We start from the raw sequence: 10,998 nt of genomic DNA on the forward strand, positions 1-10,998 counted from the left end.
TAATAACAGAAACCCCAGTAAATATAAATAGTTACTTTCCATTCCTTATGGCTGGAGGTTCATTTTCCTGCAGGACGGTGACGCCATACATCCAGTTCAGACCAAAATGTTTAAGTGTTGCAATGGACCGGCCAAGTCCAGTCCTAAATTCCATTGAAAATCAGTAGCTAAGCTTGAAAACTGATGTTGAAATCTGTTAGAAAATGACAAAATGTGGAAATGTAATAAATAAGTATGACTGCCTGCAAAACCTAGTCAAGCCGCAAGAGGGCGACACCTTCCTTCAAGGCATCCCATGAAGAAGAAAAGGGGTGGAAAGATGGCGTCGCAGTATTACCAAGAAATGCAGGAGAGCTTCAGAAATAACAACAAAAGTCGGGAATTCCCGGCTCATACAGCCAAAGTACACTCGGTGGCGTGGAGCTGCGATGGAAGGAGGCTCGCCTCCGGCTCGTTTGATAAAACAGCCAGCGTTTTTATCCTGGAAAAGGACCGCTTGGTAAGTGAAGCCGCGCAGTGCAATGCATGCTTAACCTGTTTTCTTTTTTATTATTTCATGTTCTTATGAATACGATATTTTTAATTAAAGCCGAATTGTCAACAAAGCTGCCCCCACATATACATATTTCTTCTTCTGCTGTCAGGAAGATTTTTGACTGAAGCGCGATCTGTTAAGATTAGGTTTACAACACTTAAAGATTGTAAATTGGGTTTGGCACTTTTAAAACATGTGGATTTTATTTTCACACGACCTAGTATGTGAGCTGTCGTTCGGCTTTACTTACATAGCAGATGATTGTAGAATAAAGGCATAAGTAACAGAGTGAAGGTGATGGTTCACACAGATGCGCAACACGACCGCGCTGTTCGTGTCCAGATAGGAGTTAATCCAGACTACAACACCCTTTATCAAAACTCATCTCAAGGCACTTCATAAATTAAAAAAATATATATGAAATTGTAGTACAAATTCAGTCGATTTTAATTCTAGCTGTGTAGTTTCAGATTGTCATAAACTGCCAATGAATAAAATATTTTTCATCTTACCAAGAATGTGTTGACAGTTGAGAGAAACCACTACTTTCTAATTGGAAGAGACCTCCAGCAGAGTCAGAACCAGTCTAAGTTTTGACAACTATCTGCTTTGAGTGATGGGGGTCTGTGAGGGCAGGAAAGACACACAGAAACACACCTTGCTATTCAGTTCAAAACATTTTTTTTTTCCCTGAGGGAAACAAAATGTAATTGTTCAAAGAGTTGCTGTGGTTCATGCTGAGCTGAAAGGATCTCCAGTAGCAGTTAGAGAGACTTAGGAGTTAGGGATATTATCCTTGCCCATTTTAATCGACTAAAGAGATTTGAACTTCCTCCTTTTGTCTCTGCTCATTGGTCCTGCTTTACTTCCATGAAACATCCTTTTCAACTCTCATAGGATTAGTGATGACAGGTCAGGTTTTATTTGAACATGGCTCTAACTTGTACCTTTCTCTAGGTGAAGGAGAACAACTACAGAGGACATAGTGACAGTGTGGATCAGTTGTGCTGGCATCCAACCAACCCGGATCTGTTCGTCACTGCGTCTGGGGACAAAACCATTCGCATATGGGACGTACGCACCACCAAATGTGTCGCCACAGTCAACACAAAGGGTACAATCATACTTGGACTGCTTGAATCTGGTCTTAGTAAAACTTTAAATCATTTTCTTTCTTGTTTTTTTGTTGTTGTTTTTTTAATTAAGGTGAGAACATTAATATCTGCTGGAGTCCAGACGGTCAGACAATCGCAGTCGGGAACAAAGACGACGTGGTGACCTTTATCGATGCCAAGACGCACCGCTCCAGGGCTGAAGAGCAGTTCAAGTTCGAAGTGAACGAGATCTCCTGGAACAACGACAACGACATGTTCTTCCTCACCAACGGGAACGGCTGTATCAATATTCTCAGGTAGAAACCAAATTGATCTGTGAACCTGAAGTTCCTGCAGGGTGTTCTGTGTCCTGTTGGCTCATTATAAACAGTCAGTATTGTCTTGCTTTCTAAAAATGAACTGTTAATGGTTTTGATTAAGAAAAAAACAACCACATAGATTCTTGACAATGATTTTATTTGTGACTATTAGAGCCAAATTCCAAAAATCATGCATGACTTTCATACTGTATCATCTCAAATTATTCAGCAACTGAATTTAAAGACAGAATATTCATTTTTGCAAATGGGGAGAGCAAGAAAACATCTATGGTTTAATTTATGTCAGATCCTCCAATGTCTCCAGGGCATAGCTGTGTTTCTGTTGTATATGAATAAATAATTAGTACTCTGTATTGTAATTCTTATCCAGATGTACAAATTATTAAATGCAAATCCACTTTTAATCATTAAATGTAAATGCACTTTTATATATCAGCAGTATTTTACTCTTGAAAAACTTCTTACATCTGTCTGTCCTCATTCCTTCTACATCTGTATTTATGATTTGATAATTGTGTAGCAGGATTGCTTTTGCTTCGGTCAAGATGTCTCCATTTAAATTTGAAAAAGTAAAAATATTTGGACACTTTTTTAGTTATACACCTATGTGATCTTTTTAAAAAATAACTTTTTTTGCATCTAATGGATGAGCTATTGAGATCTTGTATGAGAAGTTTTTTTCTGTGCTTCAGATCTGAAATGATCAGTGTTTTGTGTTCAGTTATCCGGATCTGAAGCCCATCCAGTCCATCAACGCTCACCCGTCCAACTGCATATGCATCAAGTTTGACCCCACGGGGAAATACTTTGCCACAGGAAGCGCTGATGCTCTCGTTAGTCTGTGGGACGTGGAGGAGCTGGTGTGTGTCCGCTGCTTCTCCAGGTCAGTCCGTGATTCTCTTTCTCCAAATCATTTGCCCTCAGAGAAACGTCTGGATGAATCAGGGATCTTTATTTTCTTGCTGCTCACGCTGCAGACTGGACTGGCCAGTGAGGACGCTGAGCTTCAGCAATGATGGGAAGATGTTGGCCTCCGCATCTGAGGATCATTTCATTGACATCGCAGAGGTGGAAACAGGTCAGTAACCATGACAGCAGACATTTAGCAGCAGGGTTTGATATGTGGAAATATCTTTAGGCAGATTCGGTCAGATACTTGGTCCTTTTTGCTACAATTCTCCTCAGAGATTTCCACTCACTTTATCATGGAAAAAGTCGTATCTGAATCCTTCCTTTTTACAAATTCTGTGTGCTAAATTATTTTGCTGTCACACAGGCCTGCAATAGTTTTGTCGGTCTTGGAGCAGAGCCTTTAGTTGACAGAAGGGAGATAAATCATTTAGGTTTTAAACCCCTTCCCATGGTACAGCTTTCCTTAGCAGATCTCTGTATTTCGTCACACTTTGCGCCACATTGAGCAGAGCAGATTGTGGCGCAGAGGTGAAAGCAAAGTAGAATGAACAAGTTTGAATTGATAATATTTCTTAATGTGCCTCAGACCTGCCTGCTGCGTTTAACTCTTAAGTGATTTTTAATTTAGTGTATCATATTTGAAATGTTCAAAGATGCCAATGCTTGGGTGTTAATATTCATTTTAAATGACTCACGTCTGTCGAGTAGCCTCTGTGAAAACTGCAGCACATGAATACATTGTCCTACATGTTCCTGAGACACTCCTTCAAATGTTCTAACACACTCAAGCATGCCCAAATGTTTTCGCAAACACTGATACAATATTACATTTTGTGGATTTCTTTTAACGCTTCTATTAAAAGAAATCATGTTGAGCTCGTGTCATTTTTTGAATATTGTTTCAAATGTTCTCGACACAAAAAAAAGGAAAGTTTGTGAAACTTGAGCTCCTGTGCCGCTGTACATTGCAGATAGTTGTTAACATGTAACATGTCAGAACCTCAGAGTTATCTGATCTCACCCTTCTGGACAAAAATAGGGATTTGTTAAATGATGTCAGGATGTTGTAGAAAATAAATGAAATTAATTTTTGAGCTGAGAATATTTGGAAGCAAACCAGTAGGCTTTTTTTACGTTGCAGGTGAGAAGCTGTGGGAGGTTCAGTGCGATTCCCCAACGTTCACAGTCGCCTGGCACCCAAAGAGACCCCTGCTGGCCTACGCCTGCGACGACAAGGAGGGCAAATATGACAACAACCGAGAGGCAGGGACAGTTAAACTGTTTGGCCTTCCCAACGACTCCTGAGGAGCATCAGCTCGTCTGTTGACAGGAGTATTTACACCTTGATGACAAAGGCAGTGAGATGTTAAAAAGAGGAACTGCAGTAACCTTCTGACACCAGCAGGTGGTGCAACTTTCCTTACTTTGCTCTGAATCGGCTGACGTCATTCCCTGGTTGTTTTTATACAGTAAAATCTCATAGCTGTAAAATATTTTCATGTAAAATAAAGCGTGTTTTTTTTTTTTTAAGTAATAAAAATGTTTTCTTACTAAAACAAATATTGAATTCAAGGTCTTCTTTTAGCTGCTTAGATTTTAAACATGCATCCATTTTCTGTACACCCTTGTCCCTAGTGGGGTGTGGAGGGGTGCTGGTGCCTATCTCCAGCGAACGTTTCTAAAAACTATTAAGGATCCACAGTGATTTCACAAGTTGTGACTTGGGAACTTTATTTATAATGTGAAGGGGGGGAAAAAGTGCAATATTTTGAAGATTCTGATCACAGAGATATGGCTGTGTGAAAATGGGTCGAGAAACTGATTTTCCAGTGGCAGAAGTCTTTTTTTTGTTGCTCCAAATTTAAAATCTATAAAAGGTAGTACATCCCACTGCTTCTTGGGTTTCATCTATTAAACAGTCTGTAAACAAAACTTACACAGGTGTTGTTTTTATTGTATTTGTTAACCAAGAGAAGACATTAGACATGAGAGTAGTAGTCTACATTAGTAGAGTAGACTCTCTAAAGACATCAGAGAAACTACTGTGGCTGCACAACAATCTAGTGGTCAGGAGTTCATTTTTAAACTAACTGAATTCCTCCATTCTACAGAGATTATTTACCTATTAGTTATTAGTAATACATATTATTTATGTATTATTACGATTTATGAATTATTTAAAACATTTAAGACAGCCATCAATTTTCCCAGGAGTGAGTATCTTACCAAATTTACCCCCAAAGTTAGAGGGTTCAATGCTGGGAGAAATGTTTGGTGACCTCAAGCCAACTCTCAAACATGAGAGTTGGAGGGCGGATGATTGGGGCTTGTTTTTACCAACAGGACCAGGGTTACCCTCCATTCAATCAAACGCTGGAAGTTGGTCTAAACTGAAGCAGAAAAATAATCCCAAGCTCAGCTGAAAATCTGTAACAGAATTACTGAAAAAGAAAAGAATGAAGTTGTGCGAATGGGCTACTTCAACTCCAGACTTGATCAGATATTGTTGCAGGACCTTTGGAGAGCTGTGCAGAAATAAATGTCTGCAAACCTCAAAGAGTTGAAGCCATCTTCAAAAGAAGAGTGAACCAAAAAATTCCCTTCTGTGAAAGGTGGTTGTAGCTGTTGGATCAACAGATGCATTTAGGTTTTACCACACTGCTTTTCCCGCCGGTTTTTATGTTTGTTTAATAAATGGTGGTTGAACTTTGTTGTGTTTTCTTTTTTTCCTTTAGGTCAGATTTAAAATATTTCATGATCAAGTAAAGACCAAACCATTTTTCTTCTATTCTAATGTATAAAAGACTATATTTTTTTTTTACCATAATCATTACCAAGGGTTAGTCTTGTAGGGCAACTTTTAATGGCCTGAAGCCAGGACTTTGAAACTGGTTCTGAATAGGGCAACAAACTGGGTAAATATCTTTGTTCTGTTTCTGGTCAAAAGTCGGCTCTTAGTTTGCCGGAGTGCAATGATGTGGTTCAAAACGATGTACTGAGTTTGGATTGCATTTGTCTTTCTATAGCAAATGGTTAGGACCCTGGTAGTCATCTTTTTTATCAAATATGAAACTCTAATGCAAAAATTCAAGAGCTAGTTTCTGCAAAACTAGTCAGGACTTGGATACCAACACTAAAACTAAAACTGTCTCTTGAGAGATTAAGTTTATTTTCTATAATCACTAAAAATACTTGTTTTTTCCACTTTGATAAGGGAGATTACAACATATTGATTTTATAGACTGAAATTAAAAGGAAGCATGAGATGTAAATGTAAATCAGGCCATTAACAGTTAAATCAGACAGACAACCAGAGACCCTGCAGGCTGCTACATTTGATTCATCGTTCCATGATGGGCGCTGGCAATCACACCCATGAATATTGACCGACCTCCATTCTCCGTCTCAGCTACAATGAATAACAGCTGGGATCAAGGGAGACTGATGTGATGACACGCTCAAGGGCCATCCACCAGCTCTGGGCCACAAAGCTAAATTCAGTTCCAGGTGCTTGATGCGTCTCATTTACACAACGGCTTTGAAATGAAAATACGCTGCGGTGTTTAATTTTTCACGGCTTTTCAAACTGAGATTATTCACTCTTCAGTGCTTAAAGATGAATGTTATTTCTGCCTGTGCACAATATGTTTCCCATGTATTTTTACTGATAGCCAGTAATGAATAAAAAAAACTCAGCAAGGCACTTTTGCTCTGAAGTTGAAATATTCCTTCTAACTTAATTGCACTGGTCGAAAGTTAAAGCACCCTGCTTATATATTGATATCCCTGCTTTAAATTTATATTAGTCTGTCTGAGCTATTTAGCACCACAGTATGCACCGGATCAGCTCCTTCCAGCTTTCTTTTACTTTGAAGTCAATAAATAACTCTAATATTTCATCCTCACAGGCCTCAATACCATCAGTGAGCCTAAAACAGACGTCTAGTGTCTGACAGTCTTCTGTCGTGACCACTTTATCTTCCTCCACCCTGACATACGCGCACAGCGTGGGCCCAGATTTAAGGCCTCCGGTCCGGGCCAGTGGCAGCTGGCTGCTTCTTTTTCTCCGAGTCGGAGACCAGCAAGCCTGCAGGATGTTTATCGCCTCGCAGCTTCCTGTCATCTTCGCACGGATGTTGCTGAGCTCCCCCACTGCTCTCCTTTCATTTATTTTGATTTTGTTCGGCCAGGGGAACTGTGGCGTCCAAGAACGCGAAAAGGCCCAAAGTTCTCTTATTATCCATGTCTGACAACTGATACACCAGCGCTTTGGACATTGTTTTAGAAATGCTTTAACACCAGATGTTGTGCTAAGATTTTGAAGCTTTATGATGTCATCTCTAAATGATGACATTAGTTGAAATATAAAACAGTTCTGTAAGAGTCAAGGCACTTTCTATCCACATTTTCATCAAATAAAGCAATAAAAAAGGAGCATGAGAAACAAACATGGCAGGTTTCAAACTGAACTATTCTTGAATTTGCCCACACTTTGCTATGTATCTATGAATACTGGTGTAAAACCAAAAGTACAAACTCTTACAAATCCAACATTATCATCCACTCTTATAAATATCATTAATAAACTAAATTGTTTGACAATAAAAATGTCTGCTGCCTCTTCACAATGAAAGATGCCTTTGACATCCATACATAATCTCTGATACATGGAAGATAATACCTGGATGGGCATAGATGAGATTAAACAGAAGAAACTCAAAAGTATTTACTAAAGAGAGCTTCTTAATTTATATTTTCACCTGAAAACGAGCCCCAAGAAGGCACATTAGGATTTATTTCTTGTTCACAGTTATGTATAAAACAGATGCAACAATGTTAAAGGAGCATCAATCAGGTTTCACTCTGATCAATATTCCCTTTCATTGATCAGCAGCTCTCCCAAAGGTGATGCTGCTCTGTTTAATCAGAGGCTCAGATGTGCTCCAGCATGCCTATCAGTCCTATCACATCCTAATGGTTGCAGACAGGGCGTGCTCAAGTGTGTTTGTACATTTGCATGTGTGCAAGCGTGTTAGTGATCGGTTACACCCGTGTGTGTGTGTGTGTGTGTGGGTTGAGGAAGGGCAGCTGCGTGCAGACAGATAATCAGACCCACCCGTCCATTTGTTTCAGTCAAAACTAATTAGACTCCAGATCGGTTAAAGGGCACTTCCGCTGTTGTGGATAATTGCTAACCGGAGGCTTCCTGATTGATCTTAAAGTTTGGTGTAATATGAACCTGTGACATCAGTTATTCTTCCAAACATGTGTTTAATTTCAAGTGTTTAATGGAAGTACTTTATATTTTATGATAAGTCAATCGACATGCAAACTGTGATTCAATTCCTGCCTGTTTTAAACTTTGGGTCATTTACTTAAGCTGCTCTCAATGAAGATAAAAGAGCCACTTTCTGCAGTTTTTCAGGTGCAGCTGAAGTAGAGTCTAATTGCATATTGGAGGAGTTGCAGCATTAAAATAAATGAACTACTTTCACAAATTTCTTGTGGTTATGGTTCATTGGGTTCCCAATCTAATCTAGCGGCTGCCTTGATAATTGTTGATCTCATCCATTAATGGTGAAAGACGAACCTGAAATCTAATCTTGGTTCACAAAACTTCAGAGGTACTCAGTGCTTGAAAATTAGATTTTTGAGATAAGATAAAGTGAGGAAAAAAGACTCATCTGGTGTTTGAAGTTAAAGGTTTAGGTTATTTACTTGAAATATTTTGCCTTTTAGTTATTGTTACAGTAAGTCAAAAAGTTTTTGTAAATCATTCATTGAAAAATATGCAAGGGTTTTTTTATATACAGATTTTTTTTAAAGTGTAATTATCCACCACCAGCCCCCCTCCACACATATTGGCAAAAATGTGTGAAAAGTCTTTGAATACATTTATTCAGTAGGGGGGGATTTTAACTTTATATATAGTTTTATATTATTTTTGCAAAAGTATTAGTTCTGTGGGTGTCAGTACTGTGTGCAGCCAGCTTTTCAAGCACTGGTCTTCTCTTATAGCATTTTGTAAGTAAAGAGCATAAGGGTCATCTTCTGTTCTATTTTCTCTTCAGTTCACCTCACAAGTGTTCTATTGGATCTGACTCTGGGGCCTGTGATGACCCTAAACTAAGCTTCTTTGTCATTTTGGATTTGCTCGTCAAATTTCCTTGTAAAGCATTCCAGTATTTGAATCAGTTGATCATCCCATACATTTCAAAAAGATTCCTCGAAGCCTTTTGAAGAACAAGCCCACAGCATCACACACCCTCCACCATACTTAACATTAGGTGTCAGGAGCTTCTGACAGTCTCCATTCTTTGTTTCACAAAAGACTCCCATGATGTGCTTGTTTCTGAAAAGTTTGTGTCTTGGTCTTGTCTTTCTAAAGCACACATTTATAAGTCCCAGCAGAGTTTCACAAACTCCCCATGTTTACGTTTGCGATGTCGTCCGATGGCTGTTATGGAGCAACCCAATAATATCCCGCATTGTTGCAGTTTTGACATTTAGAGATTCTTTCCATCCATATTCATCCTCAACACTGTGTGTGTTGCTTAAATAAGCTTGAGTCCCTCTTCATCTTTGTTTATCACACTTCCAGTTGAATAAAATTTTTAACTACTCATTTTTTTTGATTTATCAAGATGAAGATTCAGTCTAAAATAGTGGTTGTTAATACCTTTTAATGGAGGCCAGTGCACTGCACGTTTAAATGATTGTCATTGGTTGCATTCCCTCCTCCCTACAGAGCTCTCCTCTTATCTCTTTCTTTTAAGAAGCTGTCTTTAATAAGCTGTGTTGAACCAATGAAATGTGTTGACTCGGACCTCATAGGGAAAGGAACTGGACCCTACTAACGAAAAACTTTCCAAGCATTCTAAGTGAACACCGGTATTGTATTAACTTACACTTCATCCCATTTGTATGGCATATTTATCAAGGATGTCACAATCTTCTCAGTCTTATGATGCAGACTGTACTCTAGCTTTACGCTAATGTGAGTTTATTACTTCTCAATGTTTCCTTGCTTTCAAGGAACATATCTGACAGTGTCAATGAAATACAGGTAGGTAGACATTAGGATGTGGAACAATGGTAAAAAAAAAAAAAAAACAGTGAGTCTCTTCAACAAACCCTGCATGGATGATTAAAGCTGTAGGCCCAGAGTTTATCTCAGACAACAACAAGGTCTATTCTGGTTTCCAATTTGTGGTCTTGACCTTGAGGGAATAAGCAGCAGGATGCAGATTACTGCTTTAACTGGAAGTGCAGAAGTCAGGCTTTTCTCTGAGGAGACGCAGTGAACTGCTGACAGCAGCTACACTCAGCTTGCTCCACCAAATGCTCCGGATAAAGACAAGAAGCTCCGAGCTGCACAAGCGTTAACTCCCAGGAGGAGACGAGTGGCGGCAGAGTGGGCCCAAAGTTACAGATCAACATATTACAGACTGAAATTTTCGACTTTTACTCTCTCTCTTTCTGGATTTCTTTGTTGCAATGCTGTGTTGTGTGTCAAGAAAATGTTTTCCCTACTATAATATCAGGCCAAAATAAATTTTTGTCAGAAAATGTTGGATAAAAGTGTATTCGAAGATGGTAATACAATAGCTCCTTCAAACAGCATATATACAAATGCAAAATTAAATTTGTTAAATAGCAACTAAGAAACCAAGCGTCCAGGTTTAAAGCAGTTATCAAAAACAGAGGCAACTTCCCAACTTCAAAACGTTGAATTAAGTCATGTTCAAGAATTTCTAGGGTTCATGAAAAACCTGTCTTATTAATAACCTGATCCTGAGGTTGTTTGCTGCAGCCGCTGCCCTTCCACTTTCTCCCTTTGGGCTGCTGTAATGAGAGTCGTGTTGTTGCTATTAATCTCATGTTTTCACCTCTGATCTGCTTCTAACTACCGAGGTGACTAACAACAGTGATGGATCGTTTTCAGGGGCAGGAGCGATGGCTCATTCACTGATGATAAACTATACTCCTTTCTGTAACTAATGGACTAATCAGGCCTGTACGCCTCGACGGTAAAAAAAAAAAAGGGAGGAGGAAACCGATCTAAAAGAATGGAAGCAAATATAGAAACTGTGTCAGTGAGGGATAGTTAAGTAGA

The 10,998-nt window shown here is 39.1% G+C and overlaps 1 protein-coding gene across 1 annotated transcript; it reads left to right on the forward strand.

Moving 5' to 3' along the window:
* The first annotated feature begins 295 nt into the window (after positions 1-295).
* Positions 296-4,425, forward strand: thoc3 (THO complex 3). Its single transcript, XM_005806540.3, has 6 exons — positions 296-499; positions 1,493-1,649; positions 1,742-1,946; positions 2,692-2,853; positions 2,948-3,048; positions 4,024-4,425. The coding sequence occupies exons 1-6, from the start codon at positions 296-298 to the stop codon at positions 4,185-4,187; spliced, it is 993 nt and encodes a 330-aa protein (XP_005806597.2). The 3' UTR covers positions 4,188-4,425.
* The last annotated feature ends 6,573 nt before the right edge of the window (positions 4,426-10,998 follow it).

Source organism: Xiphophorus maculatus, chromosome 23 (assembly GCF_002775205.1).
Source record: "Xiphophorus maculatus strain JP 163 A chromosome 23, X_maculatus-5.0-male, whole genome shotgun sequence".
NCBI classification, from domain to species: Eukaryota; Metazoa; Chordata; class Actinopteri; order Cyprinodontiformes; family Poeciliidae; genus Xiphophorus; species Xiphophorus maculatus.